Source organism: Hipposideros armiger, unplaced genomic scaffold, assembly GCF_001890085.2.
Source record: "Hipposideros armiger isolate ML-2016 unplaced genomic scaffold, ASM189008v1 scaffold_1589, whole genome shotgun sequence".
Taxonomy (NCBI): domain Eukaryota; kingdom Metazoa; phylum Chordata; class Mammalia; order Chiroptera; family Hipposideridae; genus Hipposideros; species Hipposideros armiger.
The window spans coordinates 110,584-133,347 of record NW_017732939.1 but is presented as its reverse complement, the minus strand read 5'-3'; the positions used below and the strand labels follow the sequence as shown (position 1 = coordinate 133,347).

The 22,764-nt window shown below is 42.2% G+C and overlaps 2 protein-coding genes across 2 annotated transcripts in view; both read right to left on the bottom strand.

The window, feature by feature from the left end:
- The window catches only part of LOC109377862 (H-2 class II histocompatibility antigen, A-F alpha chain-like), a 144,080-nt gene that overhangs the window by 12,421 nt on the left and 108,895 nt on the right, over positions 1-22,764 (bottom strand). The gene's annotated exons all lie outside the window — the stretch shown is intronic.
- LOC109377864 (SLA class II histocompatibility antigen, DQ haplotype D alpha chain-like) overlaps positions 20,022-22,764 on the bottom strand; it is a 14,947-nt gene continuing 12,204 nt past the window's right edge. The window contains exons 2-5 of the mRNA XM_019634348.1: positions 21,883-22,131; positions 20,863-21,144; positions 20,437-20,614; positions 20,022-20,259 (exon numbers count right to left, since the gene is read on the bottom strand). Of these exons, the coding sequence (XP_019489893.1) occupies positions 20,472-20,614; positions 20,863-21,144; positions 21,883-22,131 (674 nt within the window). The 3' untranslated portion in view covers positions 20,022-20,259; positions 20,437-20,471. The remainder of the gene's footprint in view (positions 20,260-20,436; positions 20,615-20,862; positions 21,145-21,882; positions 22,132-22,764) is intronic.

Below are 22,764 nucleotides of genomic sequence, written 5' to 3'. Positions count from 1 at the left end.
TTAAATGAGACGGACACCAAGCTTGGTAAATAAAGCCTTTGGAACAAAAACTCTTTGTCTCAGTTCTTGTTAACGACCTGCTCCCCAACAATAGCATCACTATCCATAGGATAAGTCTGGCAGAAACCCTGGGAGTTTGTACCTTTTGACCACTTTCTACAATTTTGCCCAATATTCCTCTGCCCCCACTGCTGGCAACCACCAATCTGCTCTATATATCTATGAGTTAGCTGTTGTCTGTTTTTTAAGATTCTATTTATAGGACAGAGCTCAAAGTATTTGTTTTTCTCTGTGTGACTTAGACCACTGAGCATAATGCCCTCAAGGTCCATCCATATTGTCACAAATGGCAAGATTTCCTTCTTTTTTTATGGCTGAATAATATTACATTGGATATATTGTTAAGCTAAAAATAAAAGGCCTTCAAAGTGAGAGGAAACAAACATTTATTTCAGATTAAAAAAAAAAAAGACTAGCTATTCGTGAAGCATTGATTCAGGCAGAAGCCAGAACAATGTTCCAGTTAGGAGACAAAGGCGATGGTATTTATGAGAATGGGAAGGGGAGCCATTACCCTATGTCCAGGCCTTTATGGCCCTCAGAAATGATCCAGATTTCCACCGCTCTGTAAAATAGACCCCTTAGTCTTGGCTCTGGTAGCTCACTGACTCAGGGAACCTAATCTCAGGGATAACTGTGCAGACACCCTCTAAGGGACGTGGAGAATCAGCCCCTCCCAGCTGCCCTCCTTCTACTCCACTGGGGCCTTTGCCTCCATACCTGGGTCCCCTCTGGCCCCAAGGATTTCCTCACTCCAAGAGCTCAGTGGGAGCCTAGTGGGCAACCTTTGGAAACTGCAGGTTCCTTTTTCCATGCAGGACTTTCTTCAGATAAAGGCAGACCTGGAGAGCTGCTCAGACAACCCTGAGAAGTATATTAATGGATTTCAGAGGGTTGTCCTTACTTTCGATCTTACTTGGAAAGATATTCATGTCATCATAGGACAGACTCTCTCCAAAGCAGAAAGGGAGATGATCACAGAGGCTGCCACTCACTATGCAGATGGCCTGTACATGACAGACCCCAATTATCTGCTTGGGGCCATTGTCGTGCCCATCACTGATCCCAATTGGGACTATAACACCTCAGAGGGCACCTGGCAACAAAATCACTTGGTCATATGTTTAACTGAGGTATGAAACAACGCAAGATTAAGCCAACTAACTGTTGCAGTAGAGTGGGCCCTTCTTGGCACGATGTCCAGGTTCTTAGCATCTTAAGCAAAGAATTGAATGAGATACTGAGGCAAAGTAGTGAAAAAGCAGTTTATTAGAAGAGATAGTACATTTCAAAGAAATAGAAGTGGGCCGGAGCAGTAGAGAATAGCTCAAGGGCCCATTATTAGAAGAGAAATTACATTCCAAAAAGTTTGGAGCACGAGAGAGGGACCCTGACTGCCCAGGACTTGGAGTTTTTATCCCTTTTTCTCTAGAATGGGCTGTTCCTCTATGGGCATGAGACCACTTGATTGGCACCTGTGATTGATAAGAGGCTAGAGTGGAGAGGGGAGGTCTTTTGGGCTGTGCATTCTGTGGGACGTGTAGGAATGTAGAGACCCAATGCCTGCCTCTAACTGCCTGCCTTGTTTTCCCCTTGAGAGATGTGATCCTTATAAAATCTCTATGGGAAGCTGAGGGACAGGAGGCCTTTTCTTCTGTATCTGCTTCCTGCTGGGCAGAGGCATAGAGGTGTCCCTGCCTATTGGGTGATTCACAGAACTCTCATCCTAGCTGATGGCAGATGGAAGGAAGGGGTCCCGAGATCCGCTTGGAAGTTCATGTTGGCTTCTTTGGTTGCTACTGGCAATCTTGTTGGGGTATCATCTGTATCCCCAAGGCCCCTGAATGAGGAAAAAATAGATTTTAATTAATAAATCTGTTAACTCTTATGAATCCTGTGGCCATTCAGGTGTAAAGGGTCACTCAGGTGGTGTCAGTTGTCTGGGCCCAGAATGGGTTTGGAAAGAAATATTAGGCTTACTGGCCCGGGGAAATGTTAAAACCTATTTAGTCTCTGGGATGGAATCATCCAAAAGCTAGGTCCAGAATGGCTTGGGGATATTGGGAAGTCACAGGCTTTTAAGTAGTTATCTAAAGCAGGGGTAGGAGATTTCTATGAACAATCTATTGTTTAGAAATAAGAAATTGATTTACAAAACAATCAAGAAGCAGGGGCATAGGAGAATTCTGTGATTCAGGCTAGGAGCAATCTTTAGTCTAGGATTCAGAAACTGATTAGAAAAGTAATCAAAACCAGGAGCTAAGAAACTTAAGAAACTAAGGAGGAGACTTAACATTTCTATAGGAAAGAAAACTTTAAAATTTTTGGGGGGCCGGGGCGCGGCATTACTCGCCTGGCTGGTAACACTAACCACTGCAAATTAGCCACCATAGATCAGGGCCCCTCTGAGAACCCCACAGTCCTTCTTGAACGACTTCCAGAAGCCCCCATTAAAAATACAAATGTAGACCCTGACTCTCAGGAAGGGGAGCTAAGGCTCAAGGACTGATTCCTTGCCCAGTCCACCCCAGACATCAGAAGGAAGTTACAGAAACTAGCATTAGGACCTAATACCCACCTGGGGGAACTTCTTAAGACAGCCACCTCAGTCTTTTACAATTGGGACCAGGAGGAGGAGGAAAAGGCCAGGGAAGGGGAACAGGAGAAAGACAGGCAGAAGACTGAGAGATAGGCTCAATTACTGGCTGCCCTACAAGTCCGACAGCCAACTCCAGGTCACCCAGGGAATAAAACCCCTCGAAAATGCCATAACTGCGGAAAGGCTGAACACTGGAAACATGAATGCCCGGAGAAGAAGAAGCCATGGACACTGGACTCCAAATGCAATGAGTTTGGTCACTACGGAAAAGACTGCCTGACACAAGAGCCAAAGGGCCCTGCGTTGGTCCCCCAAACCATTCTAACCTTGAACTGTAGGGGCCCAAAGCTCCCTCTAGCTCCCAAAACCAACATCATCATCAAGGGGACGGAGTACATGGTGACCTTGGGCGTGGCCAGTAGAACCATAAATTTCTTACTTGATACGGGAGCCACCTATTCCATGCTAAATCCTTTCTCCGGTACTCTTTCTCCTGACACCTGCCAAATAGTCAGGTTTGAAGGACAGCCCATGACCCGGAGGTTTATCCCATCCCTATGTTGTTCATCGGGGGAAGCTCTATTCTCACACTCCTTCCTGGTTATGCCAGAATGTTGTGGCCCCCTCTGGGGCAGGGGTGCTCTCCAGAAGCTAGGTACATGTCTAATATTTGGAAATCCCTTTCCTAATATACTTGCATTACTTTCTGAAGGAGAGGTCCTTATCTCAGTAGAGCCTGAATGGCTAAATCAGTGAACCTGAAATCTGGGCAACAGAAGTCCCAGGATGAGCTAAACGTGCCGTCCCAGTTAAAGTTTAACTTGAGGATCCCTCTCATGACCCCCATCAGTGACAACACCTGCTGAAACCTGAAAGAAAGGCTGGGCTATGGCCCCTTGTTAACACATTTCTTAAATATGGCCTATTAAAATCCTGCTCATCTCCCTGCAACACCCCAATCCTCCCAGTAAAGAAAAGTTTGGGGGAATATAGATTAGTCCAAGTTCTAAGAGCCATTAATAAAGCAGTAATACCCCTCCACCCTGTAGTTCTAAACCCATATACAATTCTCAGAGAGATTCCCCTAGAGACAGAATGGCTCTCAGTCTCACTTAGATCTAAAGGATGCCTTCTTTGCTATACCCTTTGACCCCTCTTCTCCATTTCTGTTTGCCTTTGAATGGGACAGGGCCAGCGCTATCAGCAGCTCACTTGGACTGTCCTCCCACAAGGGTTCCTGGACAGTCCACACTCTTTGGTCAGGCCTTGGCAAGGGACCCAGCTAACCTGTCCCTCGAGCAGGGGATGCTCAGTCAATGTGTGAATGATTCACTCATTTGTTCCCCCACCCAAGAATTAGGACAACACTATGCTATACAGACCTTGAACTTCCTGGCTGAATAAGGTTACAAGGTCTGTAGGCCTAAGGCCCAGTGAGTCAGTCAACAAGTCTGATATTTAAAGTTAATTCTAACACCAGGAGAACAAAAGTTACCTCCTGACAGGATCTGGGCGATTACTCAACTGCCCTCTCCTACAACAAAGAAGCAACTTAGGACATTCTCTGGATTTTCGGGGTGCTGTTGACTCTGGCTAATAGGATGTAGGATGTGGGCTCAAGGCCCACCCTCTATATGAGGACCTCAAGGAGACTGAGGAGCAAAGGCCCCCTTGTCTGGGGGCCAGAACAACAATAAGTGTTGAACTGTTAAAACAAACAACAACAAAAATTACTTGTGCCCTGGCCTTCGGGTTGCCTCAGCCTACAAAACCCCACCAGCTATACATTTGGTAATGTATGGCCCTAGGGGTATTAACCCAAGAATCTGGCTCCATTCAGGGCCTAGTTGGATATTGGATATTTATCTAAGAGATTAGACTCAGTGCACAGGACTGGCCAGGTTGTCTACAGGAGGTGGTGGCTTTGGCCCTGCTAATGGAGGAGGCTTCTAAAATCACTCTAGGACAGGCCTGGGAGGTTTTTACTTCTCACCAGGTGGCTGCCTTACTAACCCTTAGGGGTCCTCTTTGGATAATAGACAGCAGGATATTAAAATATCATGTCTTGCTGTTAGAAAATCCTGACGTCACCATCCAAAGGTGCACCACCCTTCACCTTGCCACCCTATTACCTTGTCCAGAGGAGGACACCCCAATATACTCCTGCGAGGAAACTCAACCTGATTTATGCCAGCAGGAGAAGTGTAAGGAAACAGCCACTACAAAACTCAGATGAAACTTAGTTTACTGATGGTAGCAACTTTGTTAGGGAAGGAGCTAGACATGCAGAATATGCCACAGTCACTCCATTCGAAATCATAGAAGCTGAAGCATTGCACCCCTACCCCCACCCTGGGACCTCAGCTCAATTGCCAAATTAATGGCCCTTACTAGGGCTTTACAGTTAGGAGGGGACAAAAAGATTCATTTTTTTCACAGACTCTAAATATTCCTTCTTAGTACTCCATGTCCATGCTGCCATTTGGAAAGAAAGGGGATTCCTCACTGCCAAAAACACTCCAATAAAATATGGACCTCAGATATTATCCTTTCTAGAGGTGGCAGTAATCCACTGCAGGGACATCAAAAGGGACTAGATGAAATAACCCAGGGAAATCATCAGGCAGACCAGGAGGCCAAGGCCACCGCTCTCTCTAAAGAACAATTCACAGGGACCCTCATCTCTTCCTTACCTGACCCCATCCCTCCCCCATCTTATACCTTAGCAGAGAGGGACCAGGCCATCCAAAGAGCATATACTCTCAACCCTCAGGTCTGGTATGAATTGAATAAACAACTAACCTTTCCCGGGTCCCTCCAATGGAAGGTCATCAAAGGGCTTCACAAGTCTTGTCATTTTGCACAAGATAATATGTACTAAACTTGCAAAACAACATTGCTGGAAAGGGATTATACAAGGCAGTCAAACAGGTGTGTCACGCCTTCACTTTGTACCTATAGTAACCCCCAAGAAAGTAGGCCACCCCCGCTTATGCAACCCATCCAATCTCGAGGAGTTACCTGGGAGAGGACTGGCAACTAGACTTTACTCAATTATCCCCACGTAGGGGATTTGAGTCCTCTTGGTCTTTATTGATACTTTCACTGGGTGGGTGGAAGTGTTCCCCACCTAGACAGAAAGGGCCCGGGAGGTGGCTAAACAATTATTACAGAAAATCATTCCTAGGTTTGGCCTGTTCTGGTCCTTAACAAAATGATGATGGACGCTCTTTTACCTCCCACATCACCCAGCCAAAGCCCTTGGAAAAAGATACCTCTTACATTCCTCATGGAGACCCCAGAGCTCCAGCAAGGTAGAAGAGCAAATCGAACCCTCAAGAACATCCTAAGAAAGCTTTGTCAAGAAACCTCTCAGTCATGGCTTGACTTCCTTCCAGTAGCTGTATTGCATGTTCGAGTACTCCCTCAGGCTTCTTTACAACTAAAACCCTGTGAGGCTTTGTATGGGAGAGCTTTTTTTTCATCTGACGTGCTCTTAGACATAGAGGCTACAAACCTCCTTCAATATGTCATTTCCCTACGACATTTCTGGGAAGCCATCGGGGCACATGAGCAGAAGGTTCTGCCCTCACCCACCACACAGCACTCATAATCACCACCTCAGCACTCACCTGATAGTAAAATACTCATCAAGTCCTGGAAGGATGGCAACCCCACATCCCATCTAAGCCTGACTTGGAAGGGCCCCTTCACTGTGTTGCTTTTTACCCCATAGCTGTCAGGGTGCCAGGAGTCCTTAGCTGGCTCCATCACTCCTGGATAAAACCCTGGAAGGTCGATGAAGGAGAAGACATGCCAACTGGATCCCAGAACTCCTGTGAACCACTACAGGGCCTCAGATTGCTGCTTGGGAGGGGGCCAGAAAAGTGCTAATAACTAACCCCGACTACAAATATATTCCTTGCCAGTTGTTGCTTAATTTTTATCACAGCTTCTATTTTTTTTTCACTTGTGCCCCTCCTGATACCTTGCTACATAATTATTTCTTACATAATCAGATTCACTTAATATGGTATTGATTTTTTTAGTTTTATTACACTCCCAGCCCCTTTAGGGGAGATTGGAATCTAGCACCCTTTTTTTCTTTTCCAACATAGTTGCGAGAGGTGATGACCCCTCTGACTGCTGAACATGCCATAAACCACCTGGAAAAGCCCCTCTTCCTCCTCCCCAATTTCAGCCTACCTGTTCTAACCTCAGTCTTACCTTTCTTTCAGGGGTCCCCGAGAAGTTCCCTAGGAGCTCCCCTTTATTTGTCCAGCTAGACCCCTTAGCTACAAATGGGCTGCATTCATCTAACCCCACTATTCATTCGGCCCAGTACAACTGGGGTCCCAGTCCATAACTGCATGTCCCCCTCCAGCCCTTGTCACATTTGCATACTTAGGAATAAAAGTTACATCTCACCTGTCCAGTCCTCCTATTACCCTATGACCTTTAACAGAAAATGCACCCCGAATACTACCTTTTGTGTCCAGCAGGCCACAAGGTTCGTGATGGTAACCAAGAGATAAATCCCAGAAATAGATACACATATTGGGACTTGAAAGCATATCCTGGAGACTTTACTTTTTACCTCCCAGAGCAGAAAGGGTACTGATGGGACCCAGGGATGCTGAGGTAAGGGGAGGCCTTTTATCTCCCCAGTGTAATACTCCCCTCCTTGGGACCTAGGTCTAATGACCTGGTTTAACTCCTCCTCTCTGCCTCAAGCTTGTGCGCCTCCCAGATATTTATTTCTCTGTTGTTCTCCTCAAAATGAACAAAGCAAAGGGTCACCTTATAGAATATACCACCAACCACCTATAGCCTTAGCCTATCCCTGCACTGACAATTCTCAATTTCAAGGTCAGTGCAGCCTAAGCCTTCTTGGCCTCAGGGCATTTCAGTTACTATTTAAAACATCACCTTGCTCCACCCTAAACTGGTCATTGATTGATACTAGCCAGTATAAGGGTAGCCATTGGCCTGGTGCCTCCCTGGATAGGCTTTGCCTACCAAGAGGCCACGCTAGTCAATTTAACAAAATCCCTAGCCAACTTAGCTCGGAATATTGGCAATGCCCTCCAAAATCTTCAATGACCTCTTAACTCATTAGTTAATATTGTCCTTGACAACAGACTGGCCCTTGACTAACTCTTGGCAGAATAAGGGGGCCAGGGGGGTGGTGTTATGTGTGGTCATTAATAAGACCTGTTATACTTATACCAATATCACCAGTCAGGTAGAAGAAGACATCCAAAAGATGTCAGGCAGAATGGCTTCTAACTTTGTGAAGAGCAGTTCCATACAGATTTGATCTGGCAGGCTATCAAAAACATTTTATCATTCCTGACCTGGTTTCTTTATTTACTTGGGCCTTTAGTATCATCCTGTTGCTGATTTTCGGTCCCTGTCTTTTTAACCTTCTTGTGAAATTAGTCTCTTCTAGATTACAACAGTTCCATACCAAGAAAATGGTTTTTCAGGAAATTCAACCTGCCCCCTTGGACATAAAGACCCTAGAGAAGTACTAGTGTCCACTTGACACTACGGCACAGAGGTTTTGCCTCCCCCTTGTCACACATACGGGGACAACACCTCCTCCATCCTGACAGAGAGCTAGAGGGTGAGACCCTGACAACAACTCTGCCCCTTTTCAGCTGGAAATAGATACAGAAGAGATACACTGCCCCTCTCCTAAAAGATCTCAGGGTCTCAGGCTCTTGAGGGGGGATGATAGAGTCGGTAGGAAGGTGGACATGGGCAGGAGAAGGAGCTAGGAGGCCCCACAGGTGACCAGTGGCGTCATCAGCATCCTGTTACAGACCTGCTGAAGCGAGCAGCCAGAACAGAGACCTGGGCTCGTGTGACACACTAGGATGAAGGAGACCCAGAACGAGGAGAAAAGCAGGAAGAGGAGAGGAGGAGGATCACCCAATCTATAGGACAGAAGGCCAGGGTCCCAGGGTCCCCCCCTTGGTCAGCCCGCTTCACACTCAGCGTGTACTCGCTTTGCACATAAACTTTGCTGTCTGCTGCTTGCTTGACTCCTGCCTCTTGACTGAATTCTTTCTTTCAAGAGATAAGAATGGAGGAAAACTGTCGTTCCCGGTGACAAAAGGATTTATTGAGGTGAAAAAGGAAAGGTCACAAACCAGTGCATGCAGACATGACAAGGCACGTGCACACACTGCAGGGTGTGCCACGATGGAGAAGTATATATAAAAGGGAAAAGGAAGCTAAGTGGAGACACTCTTGATGCGACCCACGCAGCAAACAAGCACTCCTGACTCGTCAGCCAGGAGTCTACCGAGAGGGTACCTGAGAGGATTGGGTGGGAGACTAGAAAAAAAAGAGACTAGAGATGAAAGCTGGGGAGAGGAGGTCCACCCAATGCTGATAGCAGAGAGAGGCCCCGTTTATTGTTTATACACAGCTTTTATAGCAAAAGTAACTTTCCTTAGGTAGGGGGGTTTGGGGAACTTGAGGGAATAGTCCCATCCTCCCAGGGAACACCTCCCCCGGGGCTTTCCATAAGATGTAGGGAAGCAATCTTCCCAAGGTTAAAGCAAAACACAGCAAGCAGAAACTGTTAACAGGATAGCATTCCACTGTGTAGCTTTCATGGCCGTTGGCTGTTTTCTCCTCAGCGGCCAACCTTCCCACATGGCTCACCTGGGCCTGAGAGCCTGTCAGCCTGCCAGCTTTCAGGCTTAACCTTTACTGCAGACCTCCAGCTTTCAGGCTTAACCCTTACTGCAACCCTCCAGCTCCCTACACACTCTAACAACCATAGAGCTTTACTGTAAGTATAGAGTTCTTCCTGTAGGGTTCTCGCAATGACTAGAGTGTGAGAACTCCTCCCATAAGCCCCAGCTCCTCCCACAAACCCATGTTCTTTTAAAGTATCAGTAATAATTTTATCACCACCTGTAGATTTCGTGGACGTGAGCCCCACTGACATTCAAAGCTAGATGTTTTGGGGGCTGTCTCTCAGGGTCAGGTCTTAAAGTTGGAGTGCCAGATGTGGGGTTTACACTCTTCCCTCCTCAGGGAGAAGCTTGAGGCTGAGGGTTCCCTCCTGATTGTGGGTTGCTGCACCAGGGGTGGGGTTTACGGAGAGATTGTGTCTCGGCCTCTCTTATGTGTTTCAATGTGCTTTTTTCTCATTTGCCCAATGTGTAGGAGTTACTCAGCTAGTTTTGGAGTTTCTTTCAGAGCAATTGTTTCATATGTAACTGCAGCTTCAGTGTATCTGTGGCAGGAGGTGAGTTCTGGATCTTCCTACATTGCCACATTGTATTGGAACCTGAAACTGTTCTATATCTTGATTGTGGTGATGGATACATGATTGCATATGCTTGTCAAAACACAAACTTGTAAACTAAAAAGGGTGAATTTTACTATACGTATATTATACCTTAATTTAAAAAATGGAAAAATAACAGTAACAAAACCATCAGAAACCATAATATAATTTAACATAATTTTAATAAATGTATGGAAGATCTCTAAATCAAAACACACAAAATACATTTGAGGGAAATTAAATAATATCTAAATACATTAAGCTATATATCATAAAATAAAAGGCTCAATATTGTTACAATGTTAATTCTCTCAAATTAATTTAATAGATTTAATACAACCCTAATCAATACCCCAACAGGGTTTTCCCTCTTCCTTCTTTTGCTGCTTTTATTTCTCTTCCTTATCTTTGTCTTCTTCATCTTCTTCTTTCCCAGCATTTTATTTTTCTTCTATAGAAATTTCTGAGCTATTTCTAAAATTTTGCACATATACAAAGGACTTAGAATAGGCAAAAAAAAAAAATTTGAAGGACTTGAACTATCTGACTTCAAAGTTTACTGTAAAGGCATACTAATCAAGAGACTTAGGTATTAGCATCGGCATTTATAAATCAATCAATGGAACAGAATAGAGTCTAGAAATAGAAATAAAAAATATTTGCACTTACATTTCTAATCTATTTTTTAGAGTACAATTTTGAGAAAGATATCTTTCCCAGAAGCTCAGAAATTAGTAAATTGTTAAGATGATATTTACACCCAAACCTTCTCATAACAAGTCCAAGGTCTTTTTTGAAAGCTAGAACTGTATTAAAAATGCTGCCTTTCACAGAGAGAACCCATTTCCCAGGCAGAAGCTTGCCGACGTGCCCCATATTTTTCACTTTTTCTCTGGCTGCTGTTCCCTACAATGCCATCTGTATCAGCTGTCACCCCTGCTGACGCAGAGTCCACGATGCACAACAATGCTAGTTTCCTCCTCCTGGAAGGTGTCTGAATGACTAGTCCAAAGGCTGAAACGAAAAGGAGCCAATAGTGATTTGGGGCACTCAGGGTGGTTATTGGATGCAGCTGATGCAAAGAGAGGCCTATATTTTCCATGAAAATACGCATCTCTGTAAGTGAGTACCTTTGTCCCTGGGTCATGGAGTGAAAGGCAGTTTCCTTACAGGTGGACGATGTAAAAGGTAAAGCAACAACTCCAGCATCACTTATTAAGTATTCTATTAACTCTTTTATTTGTACACTCCCTGCTTTCTATGTAGTTCCTTGATGGTACTGATGAGCTGGAATTCATTTAAGCATGGAACTCCCCTTGTTCCAGGGCAGGAGTACTTTTGAATTCTGGCTGCATTCCTTTCCAAATCATGGAAATCACTTCACTATTAAAATGCACTTTTTTTGTCTTTAAGGTAGGAGTTTGGGAAGCTGCCTTTTAGGTAATGAATGGATATACCTCATGAGGAAATTTCATTCTTTTCTTTCTTTTCTTTCACTCACTCATTCTCCCAAAGGTGCATTTGGGTTTCTTCCTCTAGATGGGGTCATAAGAGGGAACTAGTTTACCTGACCCCTTCCTATCTCTTCTATACCTTGGTTTGAGTTCACTATTTCATATAATGATATCAGAGTTTAGTAAAAAGCATCGACACTCAGGGCTTGAACCCAACAAAAGTAAACTCAGTGCTCTCAGAGCGAGATATTAAGGTTTTTATGCTAAGGTCAACATTTTCTAAATTAGAAATATAGAAACCCCAAAATGGGAGTGAAACAATTCAGTATTGGGTAGGATACTCTCTGTTTAATGAAGCTTCTCCAACTATGAAGAGGAAGGAGAAGTGGGGTGGGTGAGAAAAGCAAACCTAGAAATCGATCAAAATTTGGGGACTTGATTTTCCTAATCATGAGCTAACATTAAAGCAGAGGGGGATAATGTATTATTTTTCTTGGAGAGTGAGCTCTCATTGTCCTCTCCTGAGTCATCAATGCCACATTAGCCTCTTGATAGGAGCTGTCTCCAGAGGCTTAGAGAATTTGATAATGCCCTTCCAGTGACTGGGATATTGATTTTAGTGTTAGATTATCCAGGGCTTGGGAAGACATGAGTGGAAGAGGGACTCTTACTTTAAAGGGAAACAGCACTCTTCCTTTTTCATTTTCTTTTCCTCTTCTCTCTTCCCTACCTGAACAATTCAGTCCTAAAGCCATTGGAGTGTGGGGACACAACACAGCGATCATTTGCACTGAAATGGGAAAACCCATGTTGTCCAGAGACGGGTGTCAGGACCCATATAGTCTGAAGAGAGCATCTGTGCAGGTAGGTGGCCTAGCTTATGGGGCCAGAGCCCAAGTGACGATGGGAAGGAGACCTACTTAGATGCATGGTCTGGCTTGGGGTATGAGAGCTTGAACACTTTGAAGGTGGCACCTGGACTTCTCCATGGATGTACGTCCTGCTGTGGGTGTCAGAGCCTGAGGTAAAGGGCATCTACGTGAGATGGTGGCTCAGTTTTAGTGTGAGGGGAGCATCTGTGCAGGGAAAACTGGGAGGAGACAGGAGATGGGTTATATACCGGGGGACTGTTCAAGAATGTAAAGCGATTAAGAATAACAGGATCCAGATTTTTCATTGTCTGTGAAGGAATGCATATAGGTAAACCTCATTTTATTGCACTTCACTTTATTGTGCTTTGCAGATATTGTGTTTTTTTACAAATTGAAGGTTTGTGACAACCCTGTGCCTAGCAAGTCTATTGGTGCCATTTTTCAATCAACATTTGCTCACTTCATGTCTCTGTGTCACATTTTGGTAATTCTCACATTATTTTATTAATATTATTATTATAATTATATATTATTATATTAATAATAACAATAATGTTATATATTATTATATGATATTATTTTATTATATTTATTATGGCGATCTGTAATCAGTGACTTTTGATGTTACTATTGTAATTGTTTTAGGGCACCATGAACCGTGCCATACAAGATGAAAAACTGAATCAGTAAATGTTGTGTGCGTTCTGATTGCTCCACCGACTGGCCATTCCACCACCTCTTCCCCTCTCCTCATGACACAACAATATTGAAATTAGGCTAATTAATAACCATACAATGGCCTCTAAGTGTTCAATTAAAGTAAGTCATGTGTCTCTTACTTTAAATTAAGAGCTAAGTTTAGTGAGGAAGGTATGTTCATAACCAAGATAGGCCAAAAGTTAGGCCTCTGGTGCCAAACAGTTAGTCAAGTTATAAAAGCAGAGGACAAATTCTTGAAGGAAATTAAAAGTGTTACTCTAGTGAACACATGAAAGATAAGAAAACAAAACAGCCTTACTGCTGACATGGAGAAAATTTTAGTGTTCTGGATAGAAGATCAGACCAGCCACTACATTCCCTTAAGCCAAAGCCTAATCCAGAGCAAGGCCATACTCTCTTAAATTCTATGAAGGCTGAGAGAGGTGAGAAGCTGCAGAAAAAAGTTTGAAACCAGCAGAGGTTGCTTCCTGAGATTTAAGGAAAGAAACCATCTTCATTACATAAAAGTGCAAGGTGAAGCAGCAGGTGCTAATGTAGAAGCTGCAGCAAGTTATCCAGGAGATCTATTAAGATAAAGAGTGAAAGTGGCTGCATGAAATAACATTTTTCTTTCTTTCTTTCTTTCTTTCTTTCTTTCTTTCTTTCTTTCTTTCTTTCTTTCTTTCTTTCTTTCTTTCTTTCTTTCTTTTTCTTTCTTCCTCCCTCCCTCCCTCCCTATTTTCTCTCTCTGTCTCTCTCTCTCTCTCATTCTTTCTTTCTTCTGGCCTGCAAAGTTTCTGTTGAGAAATTAGTGGACAATCTATGGAAGCTCCCTTGTAGGTGACTAATTTCTTTTCTTTTGCTGCTTTTAAGATTCTATCTTTGTCATTAAACTTTGACATTTTAATTATGATGTGTCTTGGTGTGGGCCTCTTTGGGTTCACCTCGTTTGGAACTCTGCACTTCCTGGGCTTGTATGTCTATTTCCTTCACCATTTTAGGGAAGTTTTCAGTCATTATTTCTTCAAATAGGTTCTCAGTCTCTTGCTCTCTCTCTTCTCCTTCTGGTACCCCTATGAAGCCTATGTTGTTACACTTGACATTTTTCTAGAGGTCCCTTAACCCTTCGTCGGGTGCAACTGATCTCACAGATTCATTGCAAACAAATTTTCAAATATCTAACAGTTAACATAAGTACCATGACTCATTGATTCTATATCTTTCCCCTCTACTGTAACCTTTCACCAGTCGTGTTTGTGATTTAGTACAGTAAAGACGTATTTCACAGCGGCATCTTTAATCTCACAGATTTGTTGCACCTATTTGAGATATTTTTTATATTTTCTCAACAGATTTTTTTGTGTAGTATTATCTTTTCAGACATTCCAGAAAGAAATTGTAAGTATAGTTTTATTATTGAAACTTAGTAATTAGGTATTTTATTTTCTAAATAATCTGACAGATTCGCTTCAAAGTCTTATAATTTTCTGAGTACAGGTTTTTTACTTACTTGGTTGAATTTATTCCTAAGTATTGTTTTAATGCAATTGTAAATGGGATTGTTTTCTTAATTTTTCATTCTGAAAGTTTGTTATTGGTGTATAAAAATTCAACTGATTTCTGAATGTTAATTTTGTATCCTGCTACTTTAACAAATTCATGTATCTATTCTAATAGGTTTTTGGTGGAATCTTTTGGGTTGTCTATACATAGTATCATGTCATCTGTAAATAATGACAGTTTTACTTTTTCCTTTTCAATTTGGATGCCTTTTATTTCCTTTTCTTGTCTGATTGCTGTAACTAGGACTTCCAGAACTATGTTGAATAAAAGTGGAGAAAGTGGACAGCCTTGTCTTGCTTCTACCTTTTGCCCGTTGAGTATGATGTTAGCTGTGGGTTTGTCATATATGGCTTTTATTATGTTGACATATGTTCCCTCTATTTTCACTTTGCTGAGAATTTTTATCTTAAGTAGGTGCTGGATTTTGTCAATAGCTTTTTCTGTATCCATGGATATGATCATATGATTTTTATACTTCATTTTGTTTATGTGGTGTATATCACATTAATTAATTTGCAAATATTAAACAAAACTTGCCTCCCAGGAATAAATCCCACTTGATTGTGGTGCATGATCTTTTTAATGTATTGCTGAATTTGGTTTGCTAATGTTTTGTTGAGGTATTTTGCATCTACATTCATGAGGGATATTGGCCTATAGTTTTCTTTTTCTGTAATGTCTTTGTCTGGCTTTGGAATCATGGTAATGGCGAACTCATAGAATGAGCCTTCCCTCCTCTTGAAATTTTTGAAATAGTTTGAGAAGAATACATATTAATTCTGAGTGTTTTGTAAAATTCACCTCTGAAACCATCTGGTCCAGGACTTTGTCGTGAACTTATTGATTATTGATTTGATTTCATTAGTAGTAATCAGTCGGATCAGATTTTCTGTTACTTCTTGATTCAGCCTTGGAAGATTGTATCCTTCTAGAATTTATCCATTTCTTCCAGATTGTCCAATTTGTTGGCGTATAATTGCTCATAGTATTTTGTTAAATTTTTAAATATTCTTTTGGTGTCTGTTGTTACTTCTCCTTTTTCATTTCTGATTTTATTGGTTTGGGTCTTCTCTCTTTTTTTCTTGATGAGTCTGGTTAAAGGTTTATCAATTTTGTTTATCTTCTCAAAGAACCAGCTTTTGAATTCATTGATCTTTAGTTTTCAATGAATTAAAATTTTGTTTATTTCTGCTCTGATATTTATTATTTCCTTCCTTCTACTATGTGCTTTGTTTGCTGTTCTTTTTCCAGTTCCTTTAAGTGTAAAGTTAGTTTGTTTATTTGAGATTTTTCTCATTTTTTGAGGTAGACCTGCATTGCTATGGATTTTCCTCTTAGACATCTTTGCTGTGTCCCATAGGTTTTGTGTCATTGTGTTTTCATTTTCATTTGTCTCAAGGTGTTTCACTTGATTTCTTTTTTTATCTCATTGTTGACCCATTCATTGTTTAGTAGCATGTTACTTAAGCTCCACGTTTTCGTGGGATTTTTTTTCTTTCTTTTTTTGTAATTGATTTCTAGTTTCATTCCATTTTGGTCAGAGAAGATACTTGATATGATTTCAGTCTTCTTAAAACTGAGACTTTTTTTGTGGCCTAACGTGTCCTATCTTGAAAAATGTTTCATGTGGACTTGAAAAGAATGTATATTCTGTTTATTTGGGGTGAAATGCTCTAAAAATGTCAATTAAATCCATCTAGTCTAGTGTATCATTTAAGGCCGCTGTTTCCTTATTGATTTTCTGTCTGGAATATGTGTCCATTGGTGTTAGTGCGGTGTTAAATTCCCCTATTATAATTGTGTTACAGTTGACCTCTGACATTATGTTGGTCAATATTTGTTTTATATATTTAGGTGCTCCTATGTTGGGTGCATAGATGTTTACTAAGGTTATGTCCTTTTGTTGGATCCATCCCTTTATCATTATCTAATGTCCTTCTTTGTCTCTTATTATAGTCTTCATTTTAAAGTCTATTTTATCTGATGTAAGTATTGCTACTCCAGCTTTTTTGTTTGTTTGTTTCCATTTGCATGAAATATCTTTTCCATTCTTTTACTTTCAGTCCATGTGTGTCTTTTGAACTGAGGTGGTTCTCTTGTAAACAGCATATGTATGGGACCTGTTTTCTACCCTATGTCTTTTGACTGGAACATTTAATTTATTAACTTTTAAAGTGATTATTGATAGGTACATAGTTATTGTCATTTTATTATTCATATTTTTTATCTTTTGTTTGTTGTTTTCTGTCTTCTCTTAAAGAAGTCCCTTTAACATTTCTTGTAATACTGGCTGAGTGGTAATGAATTCCTTTAGCTTTCTCTCATCTGGGAAGCTCTTTATCGCTTCTTCAATTTTAAATGATAACATTGCTGGGTAGAGTAGTCTTGATTGTAGGCCTTTGCTTTTCATCGCTTTGAATATTTCATGCCACTCCCTTCTGGCCTGCAAATTTCTGTTGAGAAATAAGCCAATGGTCTTATGGGAGTGCTCTTGTAAGTACCTAGTTGTCTTTCTCTTGTTGCTTTTAGGATTCTCTGTCTTTAATCATTGCTATTTTAATTATAATGTGCCTTAGTGTGGACCTCTTTGGTTTCTTCTTGTTTGGGAGTCTCTGCATTTTCTTGCTTTGAATGTCAATTTACTTCATCAGGTAAGGGAAGTTTTCAGTCATTATTTTTTTAAAATAGGTTCTCATTCCTTTACTCCGTCTCTTCTTCTTCTGGTATTCCTATGATGCAAATGTTGTTGCACTTGATGCTCTCCCAGAGGTCCCTTAAACTATCCTTTCAAAAGAAAAAAATTTTTTTTCTTTTTGTTCTGATTGCTACCTTGTCTTCTAAATCACTGATTCAAACCTCTGCTTCATCTAATCTGCTGGTGATTCCTTCTAGTGCATTCTTCATTTTAGTTATTGTATTCTTCACTTCTGACTCGTTCTTTTTTTATGGTTTCTATGTCTTTTTCAATGCTTACTATCTCATTGTTGAAATTCTCACTAAGTTTCTTAAGCATTCTTATAATTAGTGTTTTAAATTCTGTCTCTGGTAGGTTGGTTGTCTCCATTTCATTTACTTCGTTTTCTAGAGTTTCCTCTTGTTCTTTATTTGGTACGTGTTTTTTTGTTTGAGTTTGCTTCTATGTATTAGGTAGATCTGCTATGTCTCTCAATCTTTGCTGGGTGACCTTATGTAGTAGGTGTCCTGTGTGGTCCAGTGATGCAGTGTCCTTGATCACCTGTGCTGTGTCCCTTGTCTGTGCTGTGTGAGCCTTGATTGCATTTGGCACATTAGTGGGTGGCATTGACCCTCAGGCTGACTGGCTGTGAGGATTTGCTATGCCCACGGCATATGAATTGCTGTGTGGGAGCTGACCCCATATAATATGATTCATCCCAGTGGACTCTTATACCTGTTGGGACCACCTTTTGGGTGTGCCTCTCATGGGGTTAATAGGGTAGTGCTCTGTTATGGTCTGAAGCCAGCCTCTGGATTTGTTGTTTCTGGCACCTCTTGGGAGGTCTCCCGTGCAGGCCAATTTCAGCCTGTCTGTGACTGGCCCGGGGCTACCTGGTAAGAACTACAAAGCTATATGTGGTTTGTTGCTGTCTGTGCTGTACCTGAAGGCAAGTGGGGATGGCCTTGCTGTGATCCGAGACTGGTAGTATCAGGCCTGGGGCAGCTTAGAAATAAGCCCAGTGTCTCCTAGGCCTGTTGCCACCAGCCAGCTGCCTGTAAAGCTCAGCCACTGAAAGAGCCCCCTTAGATGTATGAACTGGACTGTTTGCCTTAGTGTTGACAGTACTCCCAGTGATGCCACGGGGTTGGGTGGGGTGGGCTCCCAGAAAGTCACCTGGATGGGGCCAGTGGTTTTCACAAATTTAATGCAGGTTCAGTTCTTGTGCCAGGGCTGAGCCTGTGGCCCCTCTACAAAAGTAATTATTATGTTTTGTGCCTGAATCTAATAAAAAATCAATAAAATAAAATAATAGTTAAAATGGCAAATTTTATGTTCTGCATATTTTACCACAATAAAATAAGAAAGAAGATGGAGTGGCCGGCCGAGTGGCGCATTGGTTAAGAGCTGGCTTGGGACGCCAGAGGGCCCCGGTTCGGATCCCACATATGAGGGCCAGTGACACTGCCCCCCAATTCCCCAATAAAAATCTTTAAAAAAAAAAAAAAGAAAAAGAAAGAAGATGGAACAAAGAAAGAAGAAAAAAACAGAGAAAGAAAGAAAGAAAGAATGAATGAATGAAAGAAAGAATGAATGAAAGAAAGAAAGGCGAGAATGCCCAATGCCCAGAATTGATGTAAAGATGTATAAGACTAACTGGTTTAAGCAAAAAGAATGCTCGGCATGGACAAAACTTGGTTCCCAGATTGGAGTTTCAAGTTCAAATAATATAAATCTTACTCACAGTTAACATGTATGTGGGGCTTACAGTGTGCCACACCTGAAGCTCAAGTGTTTTATATGTATTACCTCGTGGGTCCTCTCAACAGTCCATTTTGTGGATGCTAAAGGATTACATTGTAAATTTGAAATATTGTGTTATTATTATATTATTGAAATTTTAGTTTTTCTACAAAGTCTCATGCAATAAAAACAACCCAAATTAAACATGTTGCCAATAAGCATATTTATGAGCCAGAGCATGGAGTGAATTTGAATTGCGTTTATACTATCGCCAAATGGTGCTACAGGGAAGTGAGGCTCTGGCTCCTCTGTTGTAGCCCCTCTGGCCGCTCAGCGACCTGCATCTCTCCCTTCTCATTGGTATTAACCCAAATAAGAGCGAAGAGTGGGGCACTTTCCAAGGTACACACAGCGTTATCTCCTGTTATCGTTCTCACTTCTGACTCCTGACTCTTCCCAACCTGGAGAGTTTCTATCTCATCTGGGGAAGAAAGAGGGAGGAAACCTCTCAAATCATTCTACATTTGTCACAAACCTAATAATTATGCAAAATTTTTCCACTTTTCGTTTTCAAAATCCAATTTTTGTGTTTAAAATACTTTATTTCAATTTATTGTCTCTTCTATAGATTTTAGAATTCTACCTGAAAATTAACAACCTAAATACTGTCCCTTCCCCCCCACCTTTTTTTTTGGCAATTTAGATGTAAAAACACTACACTGAGGGGAGAAAGTTGGCACTACCCTCACTGACATCTAAATGGTAATGAGAGAAAGAGCAACATGGAGGCACAGAAAGGAAAAAAACATGTTCATTATGTTACAATATTATTTGGACACTGACTGTGTGGTATTAACATGACCTGAGAAAGAGGTTCAAGGGAGCTGAGACACCTGCTAACATTCCAGTATAAGATCCTCCATTCTAATATATGAACAGAATTAGCCTTAGCAAAAAGACAGAGAAATGTATGCTGTATTTAAAGTCACCCCAGAAAGGTATTTATTTTTCTTCATCACAGGTATTGAATTAGGGTGACTAAGAGCTAGGTGGCTGGGTGGGATGATCTGTGAAAGGTAGGTGATAAATAAAGACCAAATTGGAAGAATTCATAAGAGCCAGTGATCTCTGAAAGAAAACTTCTCCACAAGCGAGAAGGCGAGGAGGCTGTGGAAGGAAGTATGAGGAAGTGGACCAGGGAGCGGGTCTAAGTCAGGCACCAAGGCCGAGACAGGGAGCTAGAGCCTGAACCGCTCCTCTTCTTTCTTGTAACGATTGATCACCTGAAACAGGAAACAGCATGAGACTGACGGGTCTTCTGCTCCTGTCCCAAGGGAAACCCATTCTCCAATTTGCCCATTGTTTTCCAACCCATTTATGTGTCCTGGGTGCCAATCCTCCACCCTTGGCTTCCTTACCTGCAGTAACATCATTCCCAACCTGCTACAGCTGATTCTTACCTTCCCACTTTCTAAGCCATGACTCATGTGGCCCTTCAGTGCCTGGAGGCGCCACCTGAGCGCAGGACTCGGATGATTAGGATGGTGCCCACCACGATGCCCACGAGGCCCACGGCCAGGCCCAGGACACAGACCACGGTCTCTGTCAGCTCTGACATGGGGGTTGGAATCTCAGGCTCTGAGAAAAAAGAAACTTACAGGGTCAAAGCACAGTGTGTGGAGGGTGTTATATGTAGAGAAGGGTGTGTGTGTTTGGAAACGCACATGACACCTGGACTTTGAGAGAAGAATGAAGTCCATTATTGGAGAACTTTGCAATTGTGGGAAATAAAGCTGTGACCCCGGGAGTCAAGGACTATAAGGCAAGACAAGTGGACTTGGGACGGAATCAGAGGGTGTGGAAGCAGTGACAGCATTTAGACATACCCCAATGCTTGAGGAGCGGCTCCTCCAGGCCCCAGTGCTCCACCCTGCAGTCGTAGAAATCCTCGCTGGAGGGAAGGAAAGTGAGGTAACTGAGCTTGAGGAAAGAGTGGTCACTCTTGGGGTAGAAGGTGGTCTCAGCAACACCTTCTGCAACGGAGCGGCCATTGTACAACCAAGTGATGTTGATCACAGGAGGGAAGATGTTGTCCACCAGGCAGATGAGGGTGTTGGGAATACCCGGCATCACAGAAGATTTGGGAAACACGGCCACTTCAGGGATTTCTACAATGAGGATGAAATACTGATTTGAATTTCTGACAACCGTGCCTTGAGTTTCTTAATCTGTTTGGGGGAGCCCTCCCATTCACAGTTCCCCAATTGTTAGTGAGACATGTCCTTTCAGACTGATTTTATAGTAACCAACAGCCTTGCCTCTTTTTCCGCCTGTTTCTCAGGTCATTTGTTTCACTATTTCTTTATTTACTGGCTGGATTGTCCAAACTTCTACCTTGTCTTTTCCATCTTCTGAATGAGGAAGCTTAATGTTATCTATTGTGACTTCAGAAGGGGTGCTGTGGTCTTTATCTGCAGATTCTGAACTGTCCTCTGAAATGTCTTGTGAATTCTCTTTTGAACTGTTCTCGTCTTTTGAATCAATATAAAGCTTAGAACACTTGCCTCTCTTTGGGAATCCACAAAGCATAGTGTGTGTGTGTGTGTGTGTGTGTGTGTGTGTGTGTGTGTGTCTGTGTGTGTGTCTGTGTGTGTGGGTGTGTTCTTCTTATAAGAGGAGGTTGGGAACATCCTATTATAAGAGTACAAGTGGTATCTCATGGAACCTAGAGGACGGATATTTAAAGATTAAATGGATATAATGGGGTCTGGGTATTTGCCAGGAAATGAAATAGAAAGGTGGAAGAATTTACAGCATGCTGGGAAGAGTAGCTATCCTGGGGGAGGAGGTGAGATCTGGAATGTGTGGTAGATGCAGTGAAGACAGACAGAATTGTGGACACTTACCATTGGTGGCAGGCGTAAAGTTGGAATTTTTTATCAAGATGTCCAAATTTCTTTTTGCCATAACAATGTTTCTCAGGGCACTTCGAGCTTCAAATATGGTGAAATTGTTAAACTCGGGCAGCCGCCACACAGTTTCCATTTTTTCCAGATCCACGTAGAACAGCTCATCTCCATCAAATTCGTATGTAAACTGGCCCAAGGCGCCATACATCTGGTACACATTCGTGCCATAAGTGCCCACGTGGTCGGCTGATGAGTGACCAACCAGAGCAGGAAGATAAGGATGGGGAGGCAGGATGTAGAGGGAGGGGGGAAACTTTATTAAACAGAAAGCATAAGGAACTATGTTCCATGTAGTGTAGGTTTATATTTGGCATGGTCTGCTATCAGTCTCGATTTCTGTCTCATCTCTCTCATCGAGAGGTAAGTTTTTAAAATTACTCTTAAAAATAGTTTACATGTACGTATATTGTCTTTCCCATGATAATGTATTTTCCATGAGGCATTGGGATGGTACATTGTTCACCTCTGTACCTGTGGTACCTAGTAGTGTCATGGCACATAGACTTCAGTAATATTTGTTAAATACACACATACATACAAACATACATACATGCATACTTATATAAATACATACATATGTTTATTTTTTTTAAAGATTTTAATTGTGGAATTGGGGGATGGGGAACAGACAAGTTGCTGTCCTTTTGTTCTTCAGTCTAGTTGTGGAGGACATTGCTTCACTGGCCTAAGTTGGCACCATCATTGTGCTCTTCCCGGGCGCGGCAGATCAGTCACTGGCTTCTGGACGGCCGCTCACTGCGGCTGCTGGCTGCTCACAGTGGCTGCTGGCTACCCACGGTAGCCCATGGCAACCCACTG